This window comes from Grus americana, chromosome 9, assembly GCF_028858705.1.
Source record: "Grus americana isolate bGruAme1 chromosome 9, bGruAme1.mat, whole genome shotgun sequence".
NCBI lineage: Eukaryota > Metazoa > Chordata > Aves > Gruiformes > Gruidae > Grus > Grus americana.
This window is the reverse complement of record NC_072860.1, coordinates 152,465-176,101: the sequence shown is the minus strand read 5'-3', so window position 1 is coordinate 176,101 and position 23,637 is coordinate 152,465. Positions and strand designations below refer to the sequence as shown.

The 23,637-nt window shown below is 44.8% G+C and overlaps 2 protein-coding genes across 3 annotated transcripts; both read left to right on the top strand.

The window, feature by feature from the left end:
* The first annotated feature begins 98 nt into the window (after positions 1 to 98).
* PASK (PAS domain containing serine/threonine kinase) lies at positions 99 to 21,217 on the top strand. 2 transcript variants are annotated; one of them, XM_054835241.1, is made up of 17 exons: positions 99 to 251; positions 939 to 1,152; positions 2,245 to 2,480; positions 3,457 to 3,627; positions 4,972 to 5,112; positions 5,648 to 5,782; positions 6,462 to 6,755; positions 7,101 to 7,263; positions 8,694 to 8,868; positions 9,998 to 11,286; positions 11,950 to 12,131; positions 14,056 to 14,223; positions 14,969 to 15,094; positions 15,696 to 15,830; positions 17,324 to 17,523; positions 18,935 to 19,068; positions 20,463 to 21,217. In XM_054835241.1, the coding sequence occupies exons 2-17, from the start codon at positions 981 to 983 to the stop codon at positions 20,624 to 20,626; spliced, it is 3,885 nt and encodes a 1,294-aa protein (XP_054691216.1). In that variant the 5' UTR covers positions 99 to 251; positions 939 to 980; the 3' UTR covers positions 20,627 to 21,217. The 2 variants fall into 2 exon arrangements, with proteins under 2 accessions (XP_054691216.1, XP_054691217.1); XM_054835242.1 differs by lacking the exon at positions 14,056 to 14,223 and having other exon boundaries at positions 939 to 1,197.
* A 483-nt stretch (positions 21,218 to 21,700) lies between these two features.
* Positions 21,701 to 23,346, top strand: MTERF4 (mitochondrial transcription termination factor 4). The gene is made up of 3 exons (XM_054835664.1): positions 21,701 to 22,079; positions 22,160 to 22,344; positions 22,448 to 23,346. Exons 1-3 carry the CDS (start codon positions 21,731 to 21,733, stop codon positions 22,793 to 22,795), a joined length of 882 nt encoding a protein of 293 aa, XP_054691639.1. The 5' UTR covers positions 21,701 to 21,730; the 3' UTR covers positions 22,796 to 23,346.
* Positions 23,347 to 23,637: the final 291 nt, after the last annotated feature.

Here is a 23,637-nt window from a genome sequence, read left to right as displayed (position 1 = left end):
CCGCCGGCCTCTTCCGCGCATGCGCGTCGGCCTGTGCCCCGCGGCCTCTTGGGAGTTGTAGTTCGCTGCGGGCAGGGCGGGAAACGGTCGTAGCGCCGGGTGCTGCTGCAGCGGTTGGGGACCTGCTCCCTCCCCACCAGCGCCTCGGACCAGCTGCTTTCGGTCTGGCCCTTCCGCCTACAAATTCTTCGGAGGATTGCTGTCATTCTGCAGAGGGACCTTCCACCTCCTGAGCGGGGATCCCAGGGCAGGTCGGCCGGGCTGTTGGGGTCGGCATCGTCTGTGGTGGCAGTGGTGGCGGCGGTGGGGGAAGGAGAGCCTGAAGGGACCCGCAGATTCCCTCACTCCGGATCAAATTTGCCTCCTCCTCCCGCGCCGGCGTTCCATTGGCTCTCCTCCGTGCCGCTCTCCCCCTGCCTTTACTTATTGGGCGACGCGACTGCCGGGTCCTGCCCCCCTACTTCTTCGCGCCCGCCGTGAGGAGCCGGGGCCGGGGCCGGGGCCGGGGCCTCACTGCCGGCGGGCTAGGGCTGCAGCCCCGGCAGGGTGGGCGGTGCGGGCGGCCGGCCCCCTGGGTGGGAGTGAGGCTGTGCTACGCTTGCTGGGTCAAAAATTGGAAATTACTTCCCAAATTACCAAAACTTTTGCTTTTAAAAGGAGCAGGAATGGGGAGGGAGTGCCGGCTGGGTGCTTGGTAGACGTTATGGAAATACGGTGGCCTGTCGATCACAGGTATCCTATGCTGCCTGGGCAGGATAATCGTCAGTAGAGTCACCTTTGTGTTAAGAGCACAGGCCGAACATTGACTGGGATGCGCAAGAATGAGCGGCAGCCTTGCTGTAACTGTGCTTTGGGTTAGGAGGCATCGCCACCCGCCAGTGTCCGAGCCTTAGTGCCTGACTGTGAGGCTGACTGCATTTCTTATGTTTCTGTTACAGATGGTGGCTCCCTAGGTGTGGTGCGGCAACCGGAGCGTGATCATGGCAGCCAAGGCTTATAGCCACTCTGAAGGCGGCCTTCTGCCTTCATCAGTACGCTTAGTCCTTGCTCACTTGAATGACTCTGATGAGCTAAGTAGATCCTACCCCTGGGCCCGCAAAAGCAGGAAAGGTCAGCTCTCTGAACTCTGCCGGCTTAGAGCATCTCTGTCTGGTGAGCACAGCATTTTGGGATTGAGTTCACGTGTCGTCAGTGAAGGTGATGTTTCAGACGGTTTCAGATCTTCCTCCTCCCCTGCCCCAAACCTACTGCGATAGCAAATATGTAGCTGCCAGAAAACGCTGGTTCAATAAGCAGCTGAGCCGTAGATTACTGCGGGCTGGGTGAGTTTACAGGGGACGCGTTGCTGGATAGATGTTCTGCGCTTGTACTTGTCCCTGAGCAACCTTTACTGGCTGCCCTTGAACCAACCTGCCACCTTCTATTATTATCTAAAACATGAAAAATTTCCAAATGAGGAGGAAGATGTTGTTATACCAGATTTTGTTAGGAGGGGAAGAACTTTGCAGTTGACAATGTGTCCAGATACAGGTCTCCTTCTTTTATCATGGTGAGCATATTCGTACTGTATGCGGTGCGTAAATGCAGAGATGTCCTTGTGATGAGTTGTTTGTAATGCTTCTTCCAGTACTGCTAAACTTTCAAAGCTGCTTACTGTTTTGGGAGTGGAACGATGGCGTTTGGCTGCTGACGCCACTTCCCAGGGAAATGTTTTTTACAGGCAGAACTTTGAAAATTTTAGTAGAATCATTGGGCGTTGTGTAACATAAAACATTGGTGTGGGCACACGTATTTCAGTGTCACGTCTCATGAACAGTTAATAAACTGGCTTCTGACTAATGCAGTGTTTAATAAGGGTTTGAACACTTACTGTAATTACATTTAACAATGGTTTCAGTTTTAACTTGAGAGATTTCAAAACCTTTTAAACTCTGCTAACTTAAATGAAAAATAAAAGTTGAGTAGTCTGGTTGAATCTTATCGATGTTGGCAATTTTTTTCTAGCCTATGGACTGAGTTTAATTGTTCCAGTGGCTGTGATTCAAAAAGATATGTTTATTAGAATTGTTTCTGTTTTCTTAACTTTTATTGATTTTATTTTCCTGTAATTTCTTTAAAAATCTAGAAGCTTATATTTTGGGATTACTTGACAGTTGCTTGAGCTGACAACTAATTTTTTTATTCATTTCTCGAATATTCCAGTAGACTGTTACAGCTACATAGCCAATCTTTATCTTCTCACAGGGGAGAAATGGAGCTCTTACTGTTTGTCTTCACTGGCAGCTCATAACATATGTACCAGCAAAACTGGCAACTCGTGGGCTCAGTGGGATTCTGCCTCTCTCTCCACTTCCATTGGAAGTTCTGCTTCTTGCTCCTTTTTGCACGCCCTCGCTGCGGAGGAATCCAGCCAGCACCTCCCAACTGCTGCACGCAATCCAAACAAAGCCATCTTCACTGTGGACATCAACACAACGGAGGTATTTGCGGTAGTAACTGCTAAACTAAGCAGGCCGTGACTGGTATAAGTTGTATGACATCAGACAGGCTAAAATGCCTGTTATTTGTACATGTCTGCAGACAATCAGAGCATCATGAAGGCATTTTGTAGTCTGCTCAAGCTCAGTACTCTTCTAAAGACTGACAACATGTTTATTTCCATTGCAGGTTGTAGTTAGCAAAATATAGAAGACAATAGTAGAAGCATGGATGTCTTGAGTCTTTTTTTCAAACAGAAAAAGGGAATAAAGAAGAATGCAGCTGTGATGTGGCATGAGGGAGGAAAGGAAAAGTAGAATGTGCTTCAGCCTTCTGTCTATTAAGTGCCAAACCTGGCATGGATTTGTGGAGGCACAAGGTCTCTTTATCTGACCCAGTAAATATGCCTTTTGCATTGGGAGGGAGAAAATTTCTCTGTTTCTGTCCTGCGAGTAAACATTAATATAGAATTGAGTATGGAAAACTTTAACGACCTGTGCCATTTTTAGCTTGAACTGATAGTTCAGTCTTACCCATCTTAAAGACATTTAATATTGACTTGGTCTGTAGCACAGGCTTAAGCACGTCAATGACTGGTGTGATTATTGCATGCCTGCAGGTGTGGATAAAATTGCTTGCAAGTACAACTTTGTCATTTTTGCCTCCATGGATGTAATTATTTAAATGACACAAGAGGCTGGAGTGGGTAGGCAGTTAAAAGAAAGCAGGAAACCTAAAAGGAAAGTAGTGTCTCAAACCCTCTTAACCAAGAAGTTGTGTGGGCAAGCGATGTGCTAGAATAAGAAGCTTTAGTGAACTGTTTTTGAAGATTTCAGAATTTAAAAGAACCACTCCATTTCCACCAAGAGGAAGGGATATTATAAGACATTAAAGCAACAACCTGAGGAGATGATGACCTATTAACAAAACTTACAGCTTTTATTCTTGTTTTGGGGGGATTTTTTTCTGCTTTTCTAGATCCTAGTGGCTAATGACAAAGCCTGCAAGCTGCTTGGGTGCAGTAGTCAGGAACTCATTGGTCAAAAGCTGTCCCGCTTGATATCCAAATCCAGTCAAGAGGTATGGGAAGCTGTGGGAGAAGAGTACATAGAAACTGATGAATGTTCATTGGTGTTTTCAGGAACTGTGGTACGTGAAACATTCAAGCAAATATTCCTCACCATATACAGTGTTTTTGCAGGCTTTGATTTGGGATTTTGTGGGGGGCATGGTGGTGGTGACATTTTCAATATAATTTCCTGATATATTTAACTTTGTGGGCATTTGGCAATTTATGTCATTTGTAGGACTGTTTTGTTTAAAAGTTTGCAGATGTGGGAATTCAAAGAGCAAAAGATGATTTGGGAGGCACCCACGAGAGCCTTGCAGCTGCCAACATGTATAGTCATGATGACTTGACCAAATCAGAACTTAAATGACATTAGATTTTAAAAATAAATCAATATATATTGCTTAACATGGAAAAACCTATTATGGAAAAGTTCCCAATTGTCTAGTCTTTTAAAATATTTTTAAAATTATCTTAAATTGCATTGTGCATATTATAAAGTTACAAGTCAGTCAAATACTGTAAAATGTCTGTGCCAAAACGCCCTAGTTGGTGCAAAAGAGTGGAATTGATGTTTTGTCTATAGTGGGGTTGTTTATAAGAGAACTGCATGAGAAATATCTCAAAATTGTTTTCTTTTGCTGCTGTTGTGAGCTGTCACTAGAAAATATTTGGAAAATGAGCTCATATTCTTCCTGGTGTGTTATTTTTGTACTGAAATTGTCGGTGTCTCGGAGCTTGATCTCCCTGAATCTTCAATTAGATATTGGGGGGGGAAACCCCTAAGTTTGATTCAGTGAAATCCAGAATGAAAATTAAATGTCTGATAAAGGCACTAATTCTAAGCAACAGCCATTCCAAGTACTTTATAGGAGTTGCTGTGTAATTCATAAACCCATTCTGTCAAGATCATGTAAAAACGGTAAGAGGCTTGATATAAATACTGCAGGTTTTAAGATAAATAAACGTTTTCTGATTTGAGAAGAATCTCGTCCCATAAGAATTTAAACTGCTATTTTTGCAGCTTAAAGTATGAACTATGATACTAATGTGGACTGTTCATTAGCACCATGGGACGTCTCTAAAATAAGGCATCTCTGAAAGGCACTTCTCATCGAAGGCAAGGTATTAGATTGGCACATTATTATGCAGAAGGAAATGCTTTTAGTCTTCTGAGGCAGGGAAAGAAGGTACAAAAGCAACAGTGATGTTTTGTGTGTAATCGGTGAATTATTTGCAAACCTTTTCATCTCTATATTAAATCTGTTTCTTCCAATAAAAAACTAGTAAGTAGTCAAGAAACAATGTTTTTCTAACAATGGCGGGGAGATATCTTGGCTCAATATCTTATTTTTGTTTGAAATTCTTGCTAAGTAACCACAGTCTTAGTAAATTATGACTACATCTCTGAATCCTATGGAAAGGTGGATGTTATAGGCCATCTCAAAGAGAAGATCCCTGTCTCGGTCTGGCTGAGGCGAATAAAAAGCGAGGACAACCAGTGTTGTGTGGTTGTGCTGGAACCAGTGGAAAGACTTTCAGCTTCTGTTTCCTTCAGGGTTGACGTGAGTGTTTTCCTAACAACCAAATGAGACCGCGCTGTGTGAGACTTTATGTGCAAATGTTACTGTTTGTGAACATGATGTGTTCAGCACTGGCTGAAACTGGGATTGCACGTGCAGGACCTGTGCATATTTCTCCCATGAGGCTCACCTCGACATATTTGATGAGTCACCTTAAAATACACTGTCTGTCCCCTGGGGACATCTTAGACTTGAACAGTGATGGTTTGGCAGGGGTTTGGTTTTTCATGGCAGGGATGCCCTGTGAAGGGATCAGCCTGCAGAGGAAAAGTTCTGCGAGGAGTGTTGAACTCCCCTGCTCTCCCTGATGGCAAAGGGCAGGCTTTATGCACAATAATGTCAGAGAAGTTTTGCATTATGCTGTGCCTGCTTTGACTGAGGTAGTTGTATCCACAAAGAGACTGCAGAGTGAAACTTCCTGCCATTTGCTTAGATGTTTGCAGAAACTGTTAAAGGATTGAGCGGACTGTGGCTAAAATGCTAAAATTAAAATGGTCCTGTAAATTTTCTTCCCAAGGGAGAGATTACATCATGTGACCTTCTTTTTGCCCATCTCCATGGCTACCCAACATTGGAAGAAGTAGTTGGGCTCCACATAAAGGACCTGATTCCTTCTGTGCAGATCCCTCCTCTAGGCAAAAAAATCCCAAAGGTATAGTATAAGCACCAACCACGTTCTTCCATACGTTTCCCATTTGGAACATACGTGCACACTCTTTTCCCTCTTTATGTAGAAAACCTTCCTTATGAAGAAAACCTTTTCAGAGAGAAGCGTAAGCCCTCTGAAAAAGGGTATGCTGCTTATTTATGGAGCTGCTGTCTGGATATTTCCTGACTAGGAACGAGACCAAGCCACGGCCTCTCGCTGTGGAAAGAGGTGAAAGACACTTTTCTCCAATCTTGGCTTTTTAAGAAACCATGCTCTTTCTGTCAGCTCCTTAAAATTCCTTTGAAGCCTTTAGCCTGTTTCAGTCATGTCTGTCTGAGGAGTGAAGGCCTAAAGAATACCCAGATCTTGCAAATGCCATGAAAATGGGCAGCTAGATAGTTGAAAGGGGCCTTATTAATACCTCATTTGCTGTAGAGCTGCAGCATGGGCTTTCCTGGCCTCCATCATCAGGATATTCATACAGGAGTTCAACACTGTATTCCAAATCCTTAGAAAACCAGACTTTGGTCATTTTGATATTCACAGGATTGGTTCGTTGGGGTTTTTTCCTGCTTCTTTTTCCTGACAATGTTCCTGTGTAATTCTATATGAATACTGAAATAAAATTAAAACATTTGGTTAGTTAGAATTTTTCTGTTTGTTTGTTTTTGCTTTAATTTAGAACCTCAGGATCCAGCGAGCTGTAGGCCGATCCAGAGAGGGTAACATGTTTCCTCTCAGTTTAAAGCTGCAAGTAAGCCTTCTGGAGGAGGACCAGGTGGCAGTGCAGAAAGATGGTGTTCTGCAGACAGAAAAAGAAGGCTCTTTCACAGGCTATCATTACGTTGCTACAGTTGTCGTTTTCTCCACCATCAGTGGTCTTATTACTGTCCAGTCAAATGGAACCATCTGTGGCATCAAGGATAGTTTTGCTTTAATGCTCTTTGGCTATGAGAAGAAAGAATTGTTGGGAAAGGTAAGATAGGAGTTTTAATCCCTCCCAAAAAACTGCTATGTCTGGCAGCATGTCCATTGGAATTGTAAAGTCATCTTTTACACTCGTTCCTGTCTGTCACAAAACCTCTGTGTTCCATGCGTTCAGCAAGTGAGTTGTAGGATGATACGCAAATTCTCTTGCTGTAATTGCAAAGTCCTGCAGCGCTGAGGAGCTAGTATGGATTTCAATATATGTTCTCCATCAGTCATGTGGATCACTTTTGCCTGGCTCTTCATGAGAATCAGGTCCACAAACATGGTTGTTTGCATTTGCCCCCAACCTGTGAGTCAGCTTAGCTTTATATGGTTTCGTTCTGCGTTTTAGAACATTACGTTCCTGATCCCTGATTTCTATGACGACATGGCGAGAAGCAGCGATTGTTCTTTGCCATTACCTCCTCTTGATGACTCCATGGGCACAGAGAGTGAGCGCATCTTTGAAGATGTTACTGCCTGCCATACAGCTGGCTCTGGCTGCTGTAACAAAGGTAAAATGAATAGAGACAAGAGATTTGCCTATGAACATGGGAACGTGCTTTGTAAAAGCAGTGTACCTCTGTGCAGTTTTTAAATTTCCACTACAACCTAAGGTAAACACTATTGTTCACCTATTGTTCTCTTTGTTGCTAAGATGAAACCGAATATCCAAGTTGGAAATTACACCGTTAATAGAGAATGCCTTGTACTTAATGAGCACTTCCCTTTCCCTCCCTCCCCTGTTAGGATCTCTGAGTATTTTAAGATGTGTAAAATACAGTTTTTGTGACAGTATTGCAGCAGAGCTGTAGATACTTAGGACTAATATTTGAAGGGAAAATTCTAATATTCTTCTGAATTGGCTCATGTTGCTGGCTAATATTCCATGTTATGTTGCTGTGGTGTTTCAGTTAGGAGGCATCACATATTCTGCTGATGCAGTTTGCTACATTTACAAAGAATTTACCAAAGTTTTATTTCTCTGAATACAACAGGAATAAAGAGAAGCAAGGAAGCCTCATGTCTCCAAATCTGTCTTTCCAGCTAGCTCTGCCCAAAACAGAGAACACAAGGAAGTGCATGCTTTCATCCGTATTGCAAGAGATCTTTTATGCTGGTTTTGTCTCCTTCATTTTGTTTTTTTTTTTCCTCCTGTTTTCTTTTTCTCTTTTCTTTGCTAAGAAATGCACATCTGAATTGAAACCAAGGCACGCTACTGAAACAAGAGTTAGTAGACAGCATGCAATTTCTTAAGCAATACTTTGATGGAGTGATGCCTCTAATCTAGGAGTAATTCAGTTTTTCGGTGAGGAAGCATTGTTGGCACTCAGCCTTTACTAAATGGAAGGATTGTTCTAGATTCAAATCTAATTTGTTCACTCATTAACAATATTGGGTTTGCTTCATTTTGCAAACTCGTGGTTTTCTCTTTCAATCTGTTGTCACTGGGGAAGGAAAGAAGTTCTTTCTCTTAAACATGTTTAGACTATGCTTTTTTGTCTTGCAGTTTCAGTGAGTTATAAAAATGCAGTCTAAACCTTTTCAGTTTAAGTGTATGTGTGTTTGGGGCTTTTTTTTTTTTCCTGCTGCTATTTGTACGATCACCTTATTTCCAGTCTCTGTATGGTAATTGGCCTTTTTTTAGGTCTCTGAACTTCAGTCCAAGTAGCTATCCCAGGAGCTATTTATCTGTCCAAGAGCTTTGATAGGAAGGCAAATTTTAGTAGCCCTGAAACATTTGGATTTCTGCATGTGATCACTTTTCAGGCCAAAGGAGAGTGGAGTGCTCATATTTGGACCACTTTGGTTTAATCAAGTCTTTTATACTTAATTCCTTAGGGATGAGACAGACCAAGGCAGTTCCAAGATTTTTTTAATCACTGTAGTCTCCAAAGCCTAAACATAAAAGGTTAAATTGGGTTTTATTTCTTGTTTGGTACAGACAGCGTCTTCTTGGCTGCATCTTTAGTAAGCCTTCTGTCAAGAGATGAAGAGCTGAAGTTGGAAAGAAGAGACAAAGATCACAAACTAACACATGATGAGACTAAACCAAAGAATGGGATCAGTTTATTTTCTACTCCCTCACCTCCTGAAGTGGCATCCACACCCTCAAACAGGTAGGCATTTCATGGACTGCATATTCACTTTGAAAAATCAAGAGCCATGGGGGCAATCACCAGCAAAAATTGTTTCTTCACCTCTGTGATGTCTGTGGGAAGGTGCAACAAGAGCCTTCTGCACTTTGCTCTCTTTAGAATCTGAGTGCTATTTGCAAGACAGGTTGAATTCTGCCTACCTTAGGTTGTACAGATCTGAACAAAAACCTACAACTGTAAAGTTATGGGAGTTCCGTCTCTAAAAGGGACCAAATGCTTCACCCAGGCTGGGGAAGGTAATTAGGCTCTGTCTTTGCTAGATCAGAAACAGTGGATGTTTATCTCCTTCCATGGTATCCACCAGCTGGTACTGCACTGAAGCCAGGTTACCTGGAATGAATTCTAAATGTTATTCCTTCTAGTGCTCGGTGTAACTGTCAGGCTATCCATTGAAACAGGGTGCGGTGTTAGTAGAGTCCAACCGTTTTTATTGCACCTTTCTAGGTCCTCTTCCTTTTTCCAATTCTAACCCTCAGAAAAGATTTACTGCCCTTTTTAATATATAGGCTATACCAGCACAGTTGTTGCTGCTTTTTAAAGAGACTGATAGTCCCATTGTTTCCTTGTGCTCTCCTGGGTTTATGTCTCTTATATCATACTTGGATTGAAAGTGCTCTGCTGCATGGATAGTTCTTCTACTCTGTGTTTTTACTAATAGAAATGTTTGTAAAATACCTTGTGCTATGGACTTCAATGAACCATGATTAAATTGATGGATGGGGACATCCACCTTCTGTTGGACAGACAAGGGATCTCCTGTTCTCAGGACTGGAAGTATACTGCCACGTGTATTGGCTTTTTGTTGTAGTAAATGATCTGTGGTATATATTTACAAATTAAGCTAGAGAAGGAAGTAATCCATAGGGAAAGAGTGCCATTCAAGTGTACCTGCTCTCTTTGGTCAAGATGGAATTTGTTAGGATTTTGGATGCCTGTGCCAACAGCTTTCTGCCTTTTTCTTTTAAACTTAAAAATAAAACAATTGGAGCAAGTTTTAAAAAGTGAACATAGTAACAGAAGAGTGGGTAGTATGACAGTTTTCTCATTCTTTTGTCATCACGATATCACTAATAACTTTGAATCCTTGCAGTGAAGACAGCATTGCTACCGATGGGCTGTCAGCCCACCATAGAGAGCCTTACCCTGAAACCTGGTTTGACAGAATCAGGGCAGTGGAACAGTGTCAAACAGTGGAAACTGCAGGATCAAATAATTCTCAAAAGATGCTCTCTGCGAGGCTCTCTCCCACGCCATCTGATTCAGAACAGTTGGATTTAGGTCAGAGCACGAAGATTCCAGTAAGAAGCACTGCTAGTGCAGTATCCGGTGCATCTGAGACTCGAAGTGCCAGTGAGACTAGTATCTTGCCTAACCAATTCCAAGTTCATCATGAAGACCTCAAGGAAGTAAATTGTCAGCAGATCTGTAGGCACTCCGCTGATGCCTGGGGACAAGCTTCTTCAGTTAATGGTGCCTGGTCGCCTGTTTGTTCTAGGCTAGAAGACAATCTTGATACCGCTTCCTATGGCCCGATTAAACCCCCTTCTGATGTTACCTGTAACTCACCTGGAACACCAACAGTAGATGAGCCATGGTCTGGGACAACACCGGACTGCAGGCAAGACTTTCAAAGCCCCATGGTTACAGGATGGTTGTCAAAACCAGACTTGATGGGTGATGCAAAACCTTCCAGTCTTGAGCACAATGTCATTGAAAACTACCTGTTAAATGATGCTTCATCCTTCTTTGCAAATGGAAAAAATACTATTTGTGATGTTTGCTCAGGAAATGAATTAGGTTGCAGTGCTTCTGCACCAAGAGTTGCCACAACCTCTGAAGATGTTAAAGAATCAGACACTGAGCTGAACTCTATTTGCTCTGGTCTTGAGGGACTGGGTCTGAATATCGGTGTCATGGGGAACTCGGACAATTGTTTAGGTATTGCTTCAGCTCTTGTAGGAGCATTCTCCTCTAATGAAGCGGACTTGGCTGTAGGCAATATACTAACTCAGAAAAACAGTGCTTTTTCAACTGGGCAAGAAAAGCAGCTGTTGAATGGTATTGCCATAGAAGATGGTTCTGGGTGGCTGGCCTCCCGAAGGTGTTTAGAAAACTCAGAAGAATCCTCCAAAGCATTTCTTGAGGAGCCTGAAACTCTTGCAGAGGTTGTGGGGGAAAACGTCAACAGAAGCCCACTGAACAGCAAAGGTAGTCCTGAAGAAGACTGTCAGTTGCATGGGCAGCAAAATATGGAGATAAAAGTAACATCGACCCCGGTGAAACAAGAAGGAAGGCTGAATCCAGCAGCTCCTTTGTCCTTGGAGATTGTGGAAGGCAGCTACACCGGGAATTGCTGTCACAGAGATGGTTCACAACTAAGTAAGTTAAACCTATTTCTCCCCTTTCCAAAACTCTTATCAGGATATTCTGTTTCACCCACACTTTTGCAGAAGGCAGATGGTTCTGGTTAGAAGCTCACAGTGGAGAGGAAGGAAGAAGCTCTAGCATCCAAAATTAAAAATGTCTACTCAGATGGTATTGGAAAAGCGGGTAGCGTAAAACACAAAGTTACTAAGAAATTAATCCAGACTGAATAGTCAGAAATGTTCTTAAAACACAATTAAAAGATTTGAACCTGTTAACTTATGAACAGAAAAGATAAACTCCATTTTAAAACTTGTATTTAAATTGTGTAATGGAATGCGTTTCACTCACTCCTTCAGCTGGATTTGGTGGCTTGTTGTAGAAAATACTGATTTTTATGTAATGTGGAATAACAATGTGAAATTAATAATGACAATTGGACACTGACAAAAGTTTCTGCCGGGGGCTGGGAACTATGGAGGCAGCTGCCAAGTAGCTCTAGAATAGCTGTGCTGTTGTCAGCCCCTCTGATGATTCCTTACTGAGTAGGTGTTCTCCAGATGAATAATGGAGGAACTCACTTTGATAAGAGCTCATAATTTTGTCCTAAAATGTCTGCGGTCTTGTTCAACACTGAAGTTTTATTCTACCATTTTAACTTCCTCACCTTTTCTACAGGTATACTGTTTGAAGTGAAACATATAGAACTGCAGGACGCTGCCATACTTTTCTGCATCTGGGTGGTGAAAGACCTTGTACAGAGCCAGAAGGAAGCTGTAGCAAAGACTCAGCTTTTGCTCTCCAGTCTAGCAAGCTCTGCCCAGTCTATTGCAGATCTTTCTGCATCTAGTCTTGGAGAAGTAAGAAATTCTACTGTTGTATAATATTGAACGCTTCTCTCCTTGTTTGACTGTTAAGCTGAACTAAAGTCAAAAAGTTTTTCAAATCAAAATAATGTCATCAGATGGTGGGCAGCTATTGCTGTTTCTTTGTTTCCCTATTTTTATGTCAATAGAAATGTTTCTTTGCTGTAAAAAGGACAAATTGCTATTTTGTAACATTTCTGGTAGTGTGTGTTTGGCTTAGTGTAGTTCCTTTCCAGTCTGAACAATTAAAGCACCTGATTTGAAATTTGTTCTTAGGCTGGTTTAAGTACATCTGCCATAGAGGTTTGCACCAGTGTGGTGAGATTAATTTTTAAATAAATGTAATCACACTGGCTCCAATGACACAACCTTATTAAAAAAGGAAATACTAGACTGAAAACTTTCATTGACTGACTTGTGTCAGCAAAAGAAAACTGCAGTTTTTAGCTGCCTCCTGAGATGCTGCATGGGGATGGTGGTACGGAAAGCGAACACCATGTGGCTGAACAGCAGGTGCCATAAAATCCGAACACAGAACTGCTCAGGTCTGCTTTTTTGTTTCTAGTGGGATGTGAAAGCGCCAGTACTTTGACCAAGGCTGTAGAGGAAAATAGTATCTTTGATCAATTGAAATAGGTAATGGTGATCTTCTAGATCCCTTGAGTAAATGTATGCATTCCTTAGATCTTTACATAGCTGGATTTTATGATGACCTTAACAGAGAAGTACATACATTTGTTATCTACATATATTTGACATCACACATGTAGCATGAGTAGTGGTGACAGTTCCAAACTACAGGAGACTCTAAGGAGCTGCCGTGCATTGAAATGTACCGCTGATTAGATGTGTGGTTTCCCTCCCCTGCCTTTAATCAGTGAGCTGGAAGACAGAGTAGATATTTGAGTGAAAAGCTTGGCTATTGGCAAAACTTGCTATTTGGAATATTTTTTTATGAGACCTTTGAGAGCTGAGTAATAAGGTGGTTCTTGTTTTCCTTTTAGAAAATCATCTTCCATGTACTTGCACATCTATGTCGAAATATAAGCAGTTCTGACCGTTTCATGTATAACTCCAAATTTCACTTTTCAAAACAAATGCCCCCATGAGATTTGTTGTGTTTCCTCTCAGTATGGAATACCGTGTATGTCATAAAGGTCACAGAATCATAGATTCTGTTCTGTTATCATGTCTTGTAGATGCCATCTTTGGTGGAGAAACTTAATAATTGCTGAGACAAACAAGCCCAAGCCCTACTCTCAGAGCAAGAAAAACTTCTGTTGTGTTTAATTTCATTTACTGGGGTATTAAAATTTAAGAGGGTATGCCTTAAACTCGTTTCCTCTTCGTGTCTGCTAAGAGACCAATCTACAGAACTAAGATGCTATCTTACCAGAATGTTTGGTAAACGCTGGTAATTTAATATCTTTTATATACTAACTCTTTTGAGGTTACTGAGGCAAATAGAAATAGCCAAATTTATAGACAGGGCTTAAAGCAGCACCTTTTTAGTTCTGTCGATCTAGAATACACTTACCTGGAAAAATTACAACCTTGAAAGTAACCTACTTTTTATTCATCAAATAAAACTATCATTTGGCAACAGACCACAATGAATTCACTTTCCTACTTGCACAGAGAATTTTGTGTGAGCACTTAAGGTGCATATGCTTCTTTTTTCTTTACCTTTCCCTGAATTAAACAGTATTTGTAGCTGCTGAGAGATGACTGTTGACTTAACTTGCCTCATATGCTGATGGTTACAGTTCTTGCTATCAAAACCAAAGATCACTCCTTTTAGCTATTCTTGCAGTTGTGTCCTTTCTCTTCAGTATTTACTTCATCTTATAAATGTGGTTCTGTGGCTTGCTCATTCTTTTTCTTGCTGTTTGGTTTGGTTTTTTTAATCTGTACCTAGGCCATCAGATCAACTTCACTTTTTGAGAATTCCCGAAGATCTGAAGAGCTTGAAGGATTAAGGGCATGTGAGGGAGAATATGCAAAAAATTACAACACTCTCAGTCTTCTTGGCAAAGGATCTTTCGGCTTTGTCTGGACTGCCAGGGGCAAGAAAGACCACCAGGAGGTTAAATATTTCTTTTAGATCTCATTGCAGTAATTATTTAGGATGAAAACTGAAAGGTTAGAGTGTTCATATTCTGTCAACACTACACTATTAAAATCTTCTATTTGGTAGTGTGGGGGTTTTCCTTTTAAACAGAAATCTGAAATCACTAACCTCATGAAAACAGGACAGCAAAACACTTGCACTGATGTTTATGAACTGTTACCTAAACCAACAGGCGCAGAATGAGACTGACTGTGCAGCTAATTTAACCTGTTGAAAGAAGTATACATGAAGCTTAACAGAATTACAGGTTTAGTCTTCCCTTACTGAGAATGACAAAGTTCAAAGTCTTTATTGTGCCCTGACTCAAGAATGTAGAGTAGACACGTTGAGGTTATGGGACCCTCCTCTTTATCAGCAGAAGTATTTTGGGTGTTGAGAGGCAAGTGCTGGTGTTTCTCTGCATGGATGTTAAGTGCTCATTTCCCACCACTGCTTGAGCTGATAAGAGAGCTGGCCTGTCAAAGCCTTTGGAATTCAGAGCATCAATAAAAAGAAAATAAGTATCTTCCATTTCTGTGTATGGTTTGGCTTCTAGGACTATATTAGTTTAAATATGTTTAAAGATACTATAAGCAATACACATCGGGTTACTTCTGTCCTTCTAGTAACATGATTCACTAAGATTTTTCCTGGAAACTAACTTACCAAACACTTAAAGCCATACTTTTGCAGGTGATGCTGAATGGTGTTGTCTGTGTAGGTTGTTGTAAAGTTCATCTGGAAGGAGAGGGTGCTTGAGGACTGCTGGGTAGATGATCCTGATCTGGGGAGAGTTACTCAAGAAATAGCAATCCTGTTGAAGCTGCAGCACCCCAGTATCATTAAGGTACAGTGAACTCAGAGCAAATGCAGTTTGAACAGCGTCAGGTGGTTCCTTTGAATGCTTGGTGTCTCGTGTTCCTCTTCAGGAGTGAGGAACTGTCCTGTATTAAACCTCCCTTTTCAAGAAAGAAAGGAACCTACCTATTCTGCTTTGTTTTGGAGGGTATGTTACAGCAGACTAGTGCTTGCTTTGACACTTTTACCCCGTACGATTGACATAAACATAGATCTGAAGGTGTGACTAACAGAAAAAAAGTCTGTATGTTATTTCAAGATGATAGGATGCATATCTTGGGAGTGTGATGTCACATCTGAACATGTACTAGTTCAGTAAATCTGGATACGTATCTTGATTCCTGTTCTTTGTTGTGGGGTTGTTGGGGTTTTTTTTCCCCCAGAAAGAGAATTCCTATTGGTTTTAATTCTGCTCCCAGTTTTAATGATGCTCTCTTTTCAAGAAACATTTGTGCTCAGTGAAATGAGACTTTAAAGACTATAATACACATTGATGAAGTCTCCAAGAGCAGTGTCTGTTTAAAACAAAACAAAAAACAACAGGCAGTTTCAGGATGAAGCACGTAATTTAAAAAGTCTGTTATTTATAGGTACTGGATGTATTTGAAAATGAACACTTCTTCCAGCTGGTGATGGAGAAGCATGGATCTGGTCTGGATCTCTTTACATTCATTGATAATCAGCCCAACTTGGATGAGCCATTAGCGAGCTATATATTCAGACAGGTGAGAGCTGGGGATGTACAGTTGCTACATGCAGGTAAGATTTGGTTAACATAAGAACCAGGACCCTATTTCATTCCAAAGAATTACTGGCTAATCAGCAGGCATGCTGAATCAGTCATGCTCAATACCTGCAGAACTTTTCCTCATTATATTGTAGGGCTTATTTCTAGCTAACTGAAATGCTATCTGCAGAAACCTTTTTAAGGTTTACTTAGAAACCTGTAACGAAGAGGCCTTTACAGGACCTTACTTCATCTGAGGATTTCCTATAGAGCCGTTGCCTCTTGTGGTTGTAGCAGCACGCATCCCTGTCACCAGGATGCCTGTTCATGTAGCAGTCACGTTTCCTCTCTGGGAGGAGGAAAGCGCAGGGAAGTTGCCCCCAGCCTCACTAAAAGTCATGCTTTCGCTTAGATCAATGCTTGGTTTAGATTGGCTGGGGAAAGTAAAGGGCTCTCCTCTTTTTAATGCATGTTATCTTGGATTTTAATGTGGCATAATGCAAAACAACTCAAGGTAGTTTACTGTGAGTCGGGAGCTTGCCTGGGAGCTTTGTTCATTGAGTAACTGTGAACCACAACAGCAGTCCCCAGGTAATTCTCCCTCACCACATTTTGGAGTAAATTCCGTGCTCTAAAGTACGCAAGAATTACTTTGCGCTGGTAACCCACTGCTGTGTCTATGCTCCCCTTGCCTGGGAACAGAAGATGGTAGTCACAGTGATGCACCTTCTCTGTCTCTGCTGTGCAGTGTGCATTCACAAATTGCAGTCTAGGCTCCCTGGAGACTTCTGACAGATAAGCCTGTTCCTAAACCAACCCTGAGTTTGCAGGGGTACCTTGTTACTTCAGACCTGTACAGTATTTCTCTGCAGTGGGAGCTTTGTATTATAAATAAACTTTTCTTCCTCAGCCATCTGCTTTTCTTGCTCAAATGCGTTGTGGTAGGGATCACAATTGTCTCCAAGGTGATATAATTCTGATGCTATTCTTAATTGTGGCACTATAGCATGAATCATGCAGAAAGAAGAATGGAATTTAGGAGTGACTATTATTTATACCAAACTTCACTCTTAAATGCTTTGTCATCCTGCAGTATCGGAGGCACACAGTAATATCCTTCTGGAGAAATCAAAGGACCCTCCAAATGAAGCTGGAATAAAAATAGAGTAACCTGCAGGATTGTAACAGTAAGCACTGATGCTTCTAACTGAAAAGAACCACAAGCACATTGTGACTATAGCGTGCCATCTCCCTGCATGTTTGTGAGAGGAAAGCAAGCAAAGGCTTTTTTACATCTCTCTCCCAAGAGCATTGTAACACCCACTGCAGCAACGCTGACAGGCATGCCAGAGTTTGTTTCCAGCTACCAAAATTAGGATCCGTATCTTGTTTATATAGTGTCAAAACAAGCCAAATTGTGGCTATTGCCACGTAGACTATCCAGAAGGACACCTCTGCGTAGTAACACCTAGTTCTTTCTTCCTCTTTCAGCTTGTATCAGCTGTTGGGTATCTCCACTGTAGAAACATTCTTCACAGAGATATCAAGGATGAAAACATTGTCATTGCTGAAGATTTCACAATTAAATTAGTGGACTTTGGTTCAGCCGCCTACCTGGAACCTGGCAAATTGTTTTATACCTTCTGTGGGACAATTGAATACTGCTCACCAGAAGTGCTGTCTGGCAAACCGTATGTCACCCTCTGAAAAGTAATTTTTGTGTCCATCGCACCAAAAAAATGTGCGTGCGGGGCTGGAATAGAGAAGCCAAGCTGCTTTGCCATTGATGCTCTGCTAGTATCTAACCACAGAAAACCGCAGTTGGATTTAGGGCACTGCAGTGACAGAAATTACTTGTAAAGGTTTGAATGCATATAAAGTTGTTTCTGACTAAGTCTGTTGACAGGCTTTCTTATTCTGGTCTCAGATGTTTTGCGAAGCCTTGTATGAATGTCTGTCCCACTGCAGAGCTGAGTTCAAGAACAAGCCTATGATTTTCATTTCCAGCCTGGTAGAAAAGTCTGGATGACTTGTGACTTCAACGTGTCCTTTTTCCTTAATCTTCCATAATGCCTACATCAGCTTGCTAACCTTGTCCTTATACCTGAGTATGAACACACTGACGTGTCTCTACTAAAAGCTGCTCTCTCAGAGAGGTGGCATAAGCAAGTATTGCTGTATAGCATCTGCCCCTTACCATTGTCTGTGTTTTGTACTTCTCCCACTCTCATCTCGTCCCTTCCCTTCTTTCCTGCTTGCTTCCCTGTATGAATTTTTGCAGTTTGATCATTGTTCATCTCCCCATTGATTTTTGTGCTCCTCTGGACGCAAGAGCTCGTCCCTTGCAGCTTGTCTTGCTGCTGTCTTGGATGTGCTGCCCAAATCTTAGCTGTCTTTTCCCTATTCTCTCCTTCTCTGCATGCTCTTTGCCTGGAGGCTGGCCGTCTCGTACCCACGCCTTACCGTCACAGGGTGGTAAACATGGATTGTACGTACAAGTACGTTATCTTGCTTTCGTTTCACAGCTGTTTTCATAGGTCCTTCAGACAGCTCCTCTTAATGGGGCAGGGGGGGAAAGCTATGCAAGGAGGAGAGGAAATCCCTGCTGGGAACTAGATGGATGATAAACCAGCGCTGCCCTGGGAAATCAGCCTGGCACTGTGTGAAGAAACTGTCCCTTTTTTTCAGAATCTAGTTAATTTTTATTTCCAGATAACTTTTGTTTTGAAAAGGATGGGAGGGGGAAAATGGGATTCCAATGAAGTATCTGATCTGCCATTTAAGTATTTACCTGATAATTTTGGCTTATGGTGAAGAAGGAGGAGGCTTAAGTTCTCTTGTCACCAGCTTACGCGTGTGGAAGTCTAGGCGCATATTATACATACTCATCAAGTGAAACCGGTTGGCCGTTCTTTGGTTGTTTTGCTTTCATGGAGAAGGATAATACAGACTTCTCAAAAACACCTTGTTAGAATTCTCACAAACTTTCTATGTCGAAAATTGGCAATAAGAGCTATCAGTTGCCTCTTTTTCTTTTTTACTTTCTCTAGCACACAATTACGTATTTGCAATATGAGTTTATACAAGTTTATCTCTTCATAGGTACCATGGCCCCGAGCTGGAGATGTGGTCACTTGGTGTCACCCTTTACACCCTAGTATTTGGAGAGAATCCCTTCTGTGAGCTGGAAGAGGCCATGGCAGCTCTCCTGAACCCACCTCGGCCTGTGTCAAAAGGTGAATTTTTCTCATTTGCTTTTCTAAAGGAGCAGATCTCCTGGGAAAGTACGAGCAGTATTTGTTCCCCAAAAATAAAGGGGGAAGACTGGAAAAATGCTTCCAAATGTGCTGTGCAATGATTTTCAAAGCTGCTCGCTGAAGCAGGGGTATCCTTTTCAGGAAAGTTCTGCAGTTCTTCATGCCTACAATGAATACAGCTATCTGCTGTATGTTTTATTAGTTTCAAATTCCAGGCCTCACATTTATTATGTGATGACAGCCTATCAGCTTGTCAAGCGTCAGTGAGGTTTATACCTGGGAAAACAGGAACAAGTAATGTCTGATGGGAAGGTTCACTCTAATAGATAACTTTAAGATGAATAATGGCACGCATGCAACTCTGACACAAGTTTTATCTCACTTCAACTATTGCCAGTGCATGCCATGTCACTTCTGGGATGGATGATTGTCCTGGTTTTCAGCTGGGATAGAGTTAATTTTCACCAGAAGCTGGGAGGGGACACAGCCAGGACAGCTGACCCATACTAGCCAAAGGCACATTCCATACCATATGATGTCATGCTCTGTATATAAAGGGGGCTGGCCAGGAGGAGGGGCAGCTGCTGGGGACAGGCTGGGCATCGGGCTCAGGCGGTGAGCAAACTACATTGCGTATCACCGCTTGGTACCTTGTGTTATCAGTACTGTCGTTATTTCCCTCTCCCTTTGCTGTCCTGGTAAACTGTCCTTACCCCAACCTACCAGTTATACTTTTTTCTTCCCATCCCACCGGGGCGGAGGGGTGAGCGAGCAGCGCGTGGCATTCAGCTGCCGGCTGGGGCTAAGCCACAACAATGATAACGTGTTAATTTATAATTTCTGAATGAACCCTGTGGCTTGACCTAACAGGAAAAATACATTGGCCTTGTTTTCTGTTGGAGGTATAGAAAACTAATTGTATGTCAGGCAAAAGAAACCTTCATCAACAATTTCTCTGGGGTCCTTAGGAGCACTACGGTTGTAAGGCTTCAGGGTGCTGCAATCGGCTGGTAAATTCTGGAAGCTTTCCCTGAACCCCAAGTGCACCTTTAACCACAGCTCATGCATGGGATGACTGCAGGGCAAGATGGGGCTTGGAAACAGCCTGGGTTGCCTCTGTGGCATTTGCTTCTACTTCTGTCCTCCGCGGTGTTGTAACTCTGTGCTCAGTTCTCTGTTTTCAGAGAAAACCTGGAAATCTCGGATCATTCCCTGAGCTGAGCACATGTGACTAAGACTGTGGTAGAAGAATACTGCACAAGGGATTAACGGGGAGGATTTGTAATAAAAATCTGCATTCTTGGAATATAAACCATACCTTGCATGCCTAAAATACAGCCTGAGCCGTTCCTCTTACTGTTGTCACTCCCCAGGTCTCATGGATCTAATTGCTGGGCTTTTGCACCCTGTTCCAGAGCAGCGCACAACTCTAGCGACATTAGCAGAGGATTGTTGGCTGAAGCAGCCTGTGAACCTGGGTGATTATTCCTGGGAAGAGGTATACATCTCTGCTGAGACAGGTGAGACAGCATTTTGAAGGCTTTCTCCTCCCCCCGGGTCTGCCAAGCACACAGGAATGATTTAGAAGACTGAGCTGTAGTTAGCAAGATAGTTCCCATTCGAAGGACACCTAATCCGGAAAGTCACCTGCTCAGTTTGAAGATCTGCCTGTTGGCCAGCAGGACCTGTTGGTTCACCCCTCCCTGTTTATCTTTCTCCCTAGAAAGCAGCAGATTCAGAAACAGTTCTGGTGGGTGCACGCACAGAGAAAGACGCTCAGCTCATTGGGTGGAGCGTGGGCCGTGCCCAAATGCTCCCAGCTGTGAGTGTGTGGACACCCACCGGGGAAAGAGCAGTGGCGGGGGAGTGCCCGGGCTGTGGCCTGGGGCATCCCAGTCCCTCGCTGCAGCACAACCCCCTCCCCAGGAACCACAGTTCCCTTACTGCAGCGCTTCTCTCTTGTAGAAACATCTGCTCTGCCTGGGCACAATTCCTCTAGAAAAGCTTCTCACTAACAAACATTTATAATTGTTCTTACACGGGATGTGTTTTAAAGCTGTGAGGGAAAGATTTTGATGTCTTGTTTAAATTGCTCATAACTCAGAATATATTTTTATGGCTGTTTTGACTTTTTACATGTAGTTTCACTCTTTCTGAAAAGTGAATGAATAAACACTTTTGTCTTGGTTGACTGCCCTCTGCGTGTTGTTTGGAGTTTGTGTGCACCACCAGGCCTCAGACACCGATTGTGGGTCATCCGTGTCTCCTGTCCCCCCCCTCCCCCTTTTTTTTTTTTTTGTCAGAGTCCTCTTTCTATCCAGGAAACCAGTCCTTGATTTTTGTGAGACAAAGATACCGGAAAGAAAAAACTAGATTCAATAAAGAGAATTTTAACCAATTCAAAATACTGAGCCAGGGCCAGCTCGGGCAGAGGGAGGGCAGGGGCAGCCGAACGGCGTCCCCACCATAGCCCCCCGGAGCAGCCGGCCCGGCTCCCACACCCACGCTCCTTCCCGGCCGGCCCCAGGGGAAGGGGCCCTCCGCCACGGCCCGCACCCTGACCGCTCCAGCCCCGGGCGCCCGCGGCGAGGGAGGAGCTTGGCGGCGGGGCCCCTCCGGCTCCTCCCCGCGGTGCCGGGCCATGGCGGGGCGGCTGCTGCGCGGCTGCGGGCGGGCGGTAGCGGCGGGCCGGGCCCTGGTGCCCCGCGCCCTCCCCGCCGCGCCCGGGCTGTGCCCCCGCCGCGGCTGCGGGGAGACGGCGGCGCTGCGGGCCATGGGCTTCAGCGAGGAGCAGGCCCGGCGGCTCCTGGGGCTGGAGCCCCGGCTCGGCCTGCAGCGCCGGGAGGCGGCGGCGGCGCAGCTGCTGCTGCTGGGGCTCAGCGCCGAGGCCGCCCTGGGCCTGCTGGAGCGGATCCCGGCGGTGCTGCGGATGCCGGCGGAGCGGCTGCAGGAGCGCACGGCGGAGCTGCGGCGCCTGGGGCTCGACGGAGGTAAGGTAGCGCGGCGGCGGGGGGGGGGACGGCGGGGCGACGGACGGCACCTCCCGGCCCGCTCAGCCCGGTGCCCGCAGGTCAGCTGCAGCGGGCGGTGAGCCGCTGCCCCCAGCTCTTCACCTTGCCCCGGAGGAGGATGGCGGCGGCGGTGCGGCTGCTGCGGGAGCAGTGTCTCTTCACGGCGGAGCAGCTGAGGGAGGTGCTGGGGACCTGCCCCGCCGTGCTGCTGGAGGAACCGCGCAGCCTCCACCACCACTTCCAGGTGAGGGGGCCCGGGCTGCCCGGCACGGGGGGCGCCTCTCCTGCCTGGCGGGTACCGCCCCGGGGCCGGCAGCGCAGCCTGAAACGCCCCGTCCCACCCGCAGTACGCGTACTTCAGGATGGGGGTCCAGCAGAAGGAGATGGTGAAGGCCCGCCTTTTCCGAATGCCCTTTGCCGAGCTCAGGAACCGGCACATCTTCCTGGAGCGCCGGGGACTCTACCAGACCCCGCACAAAGGCCAGACCCAAACCAGTAACCCGAAACTAAAGGACATCCTTCAGCTCCCCGAAAAAGACTTCCTGGCCAGCCTGGCCCGCTCCACTCCAGAGGAGTACGAGGTCTTCAAGAAGCTGCTGGCTCGAGAGGAGGAGGAAGAGGCGAAGGAAGAGGAGGATGGAGAGGAGGACAGGGATGCACTATATGCAGAGGACGATGAAGACTTGGACAAGTGAGGGAGGTAAAACAGTGAGGAGGTGAGGCTCCAAGGTGCTGCAGGTCCCTGGCCCCGCCACGCTCCTGGGTGCTCTGGGCCCCCACCCCACCCAGGCACGCGCTGTTGCTGGCTGCAGGGCTCCATGTGCGGGCCCTGCTGAGGGCGGCAATAAATGTCATATATCAGAATACGAGAATAACCCCCTCCCCCCCTCATTGACCAACTACTTTAAAAAATATCCAGTTTCCATAAAGTGTTTTTATTAAAAAAAAAAAACCAACAAACCACAATAACTAATTTATTTCCAAGGCTGGGTTAAAACCTACATATTGTGCTGGCTTTGGGGCAGGCGGCTGCTGTGGCAGCTCGCAGTGGGGCCACGCTTCCCGTCGCTGTGGGGCCAGGCCCCGGGGCAGCACCGAAATGGGACTGTCCCATGGCAGGGCCGTCTCCACCTTCGCAGCCTGTGTCGGCGCTGGTCTCGTGGCTGACAAGGCAGGGGTAGAAATGCTTTCTGACCACGGCCCCAAAACCTCCCCTTCCCTCACAGACAGCAGCGGCTCTTCTGCCTTTCCCCTTGCCCTGCTCTCCCAGGCGAGGGCTGGCTTCTCTTCATCCTCCCGTGCTCTCCTTGTGGCAGGGGGGCTGGAGCAGGCTCAGGCAGCCTTGGAGGAAAACGAGGCATGTCTGTCTCTGACTCCGATTCTCCTCTGGTAGCAGAGCTAGAGCCCGTGTAGGAGGGGAGCATCACAGTGGCCAGCTGGTTGTGGCTTTACATCGTCCCCGCCGCTCCCAGGCTGCTGCTGGATGCCTCGGCAGCCGTTCCTCCGGGCTGAGCACTCTTACGCTGCTCCCAGGAGG

Coding starts and splice junctions, on each gene's coding strand:
- PASK (XM_054835241.1), top strand. CDS start 981: ATGGCAGCCAAGGCTTATAGCCACTCTGAAGGCGGCCTTCTGCCTTCA. Junction 2,481..3,456: donor TGGACATCAACACAACGGAG/GTATTTGCGGTA, acceptor CTGCTTTTCTAG/ATCCTAGTGGCTAATGACAA. Junction 12,132..14,055: donor CTGCATCTAGTCTTGGAGAA/GTAAGAAATTCT, acceptor ATCTGTACCTAG/GCCATCAGATCAACTTCACT.
- MTERF4 (XM_054835664.1), top strand. CDS start 21,731: ATGGCGGGGCGGCTGCTGCGCGGCTGCGGGCGGGCGGTAGCGGCGGGC. Junction 22,080..22,159: donor GCGCCTGGGGCTCGACGGAG/GTAAGGTAGCGC, acceptor CGGTGCCCGCAG/GTCAGCTGCAGCGGGCGGTG. Junction 22,345..22,447: donor GCCTCCACCACCACTTCCAG/GTGAGGGGGCCC, acceptor TCCCACCCGCAG/TACGCGTACTTCAGGATGGG.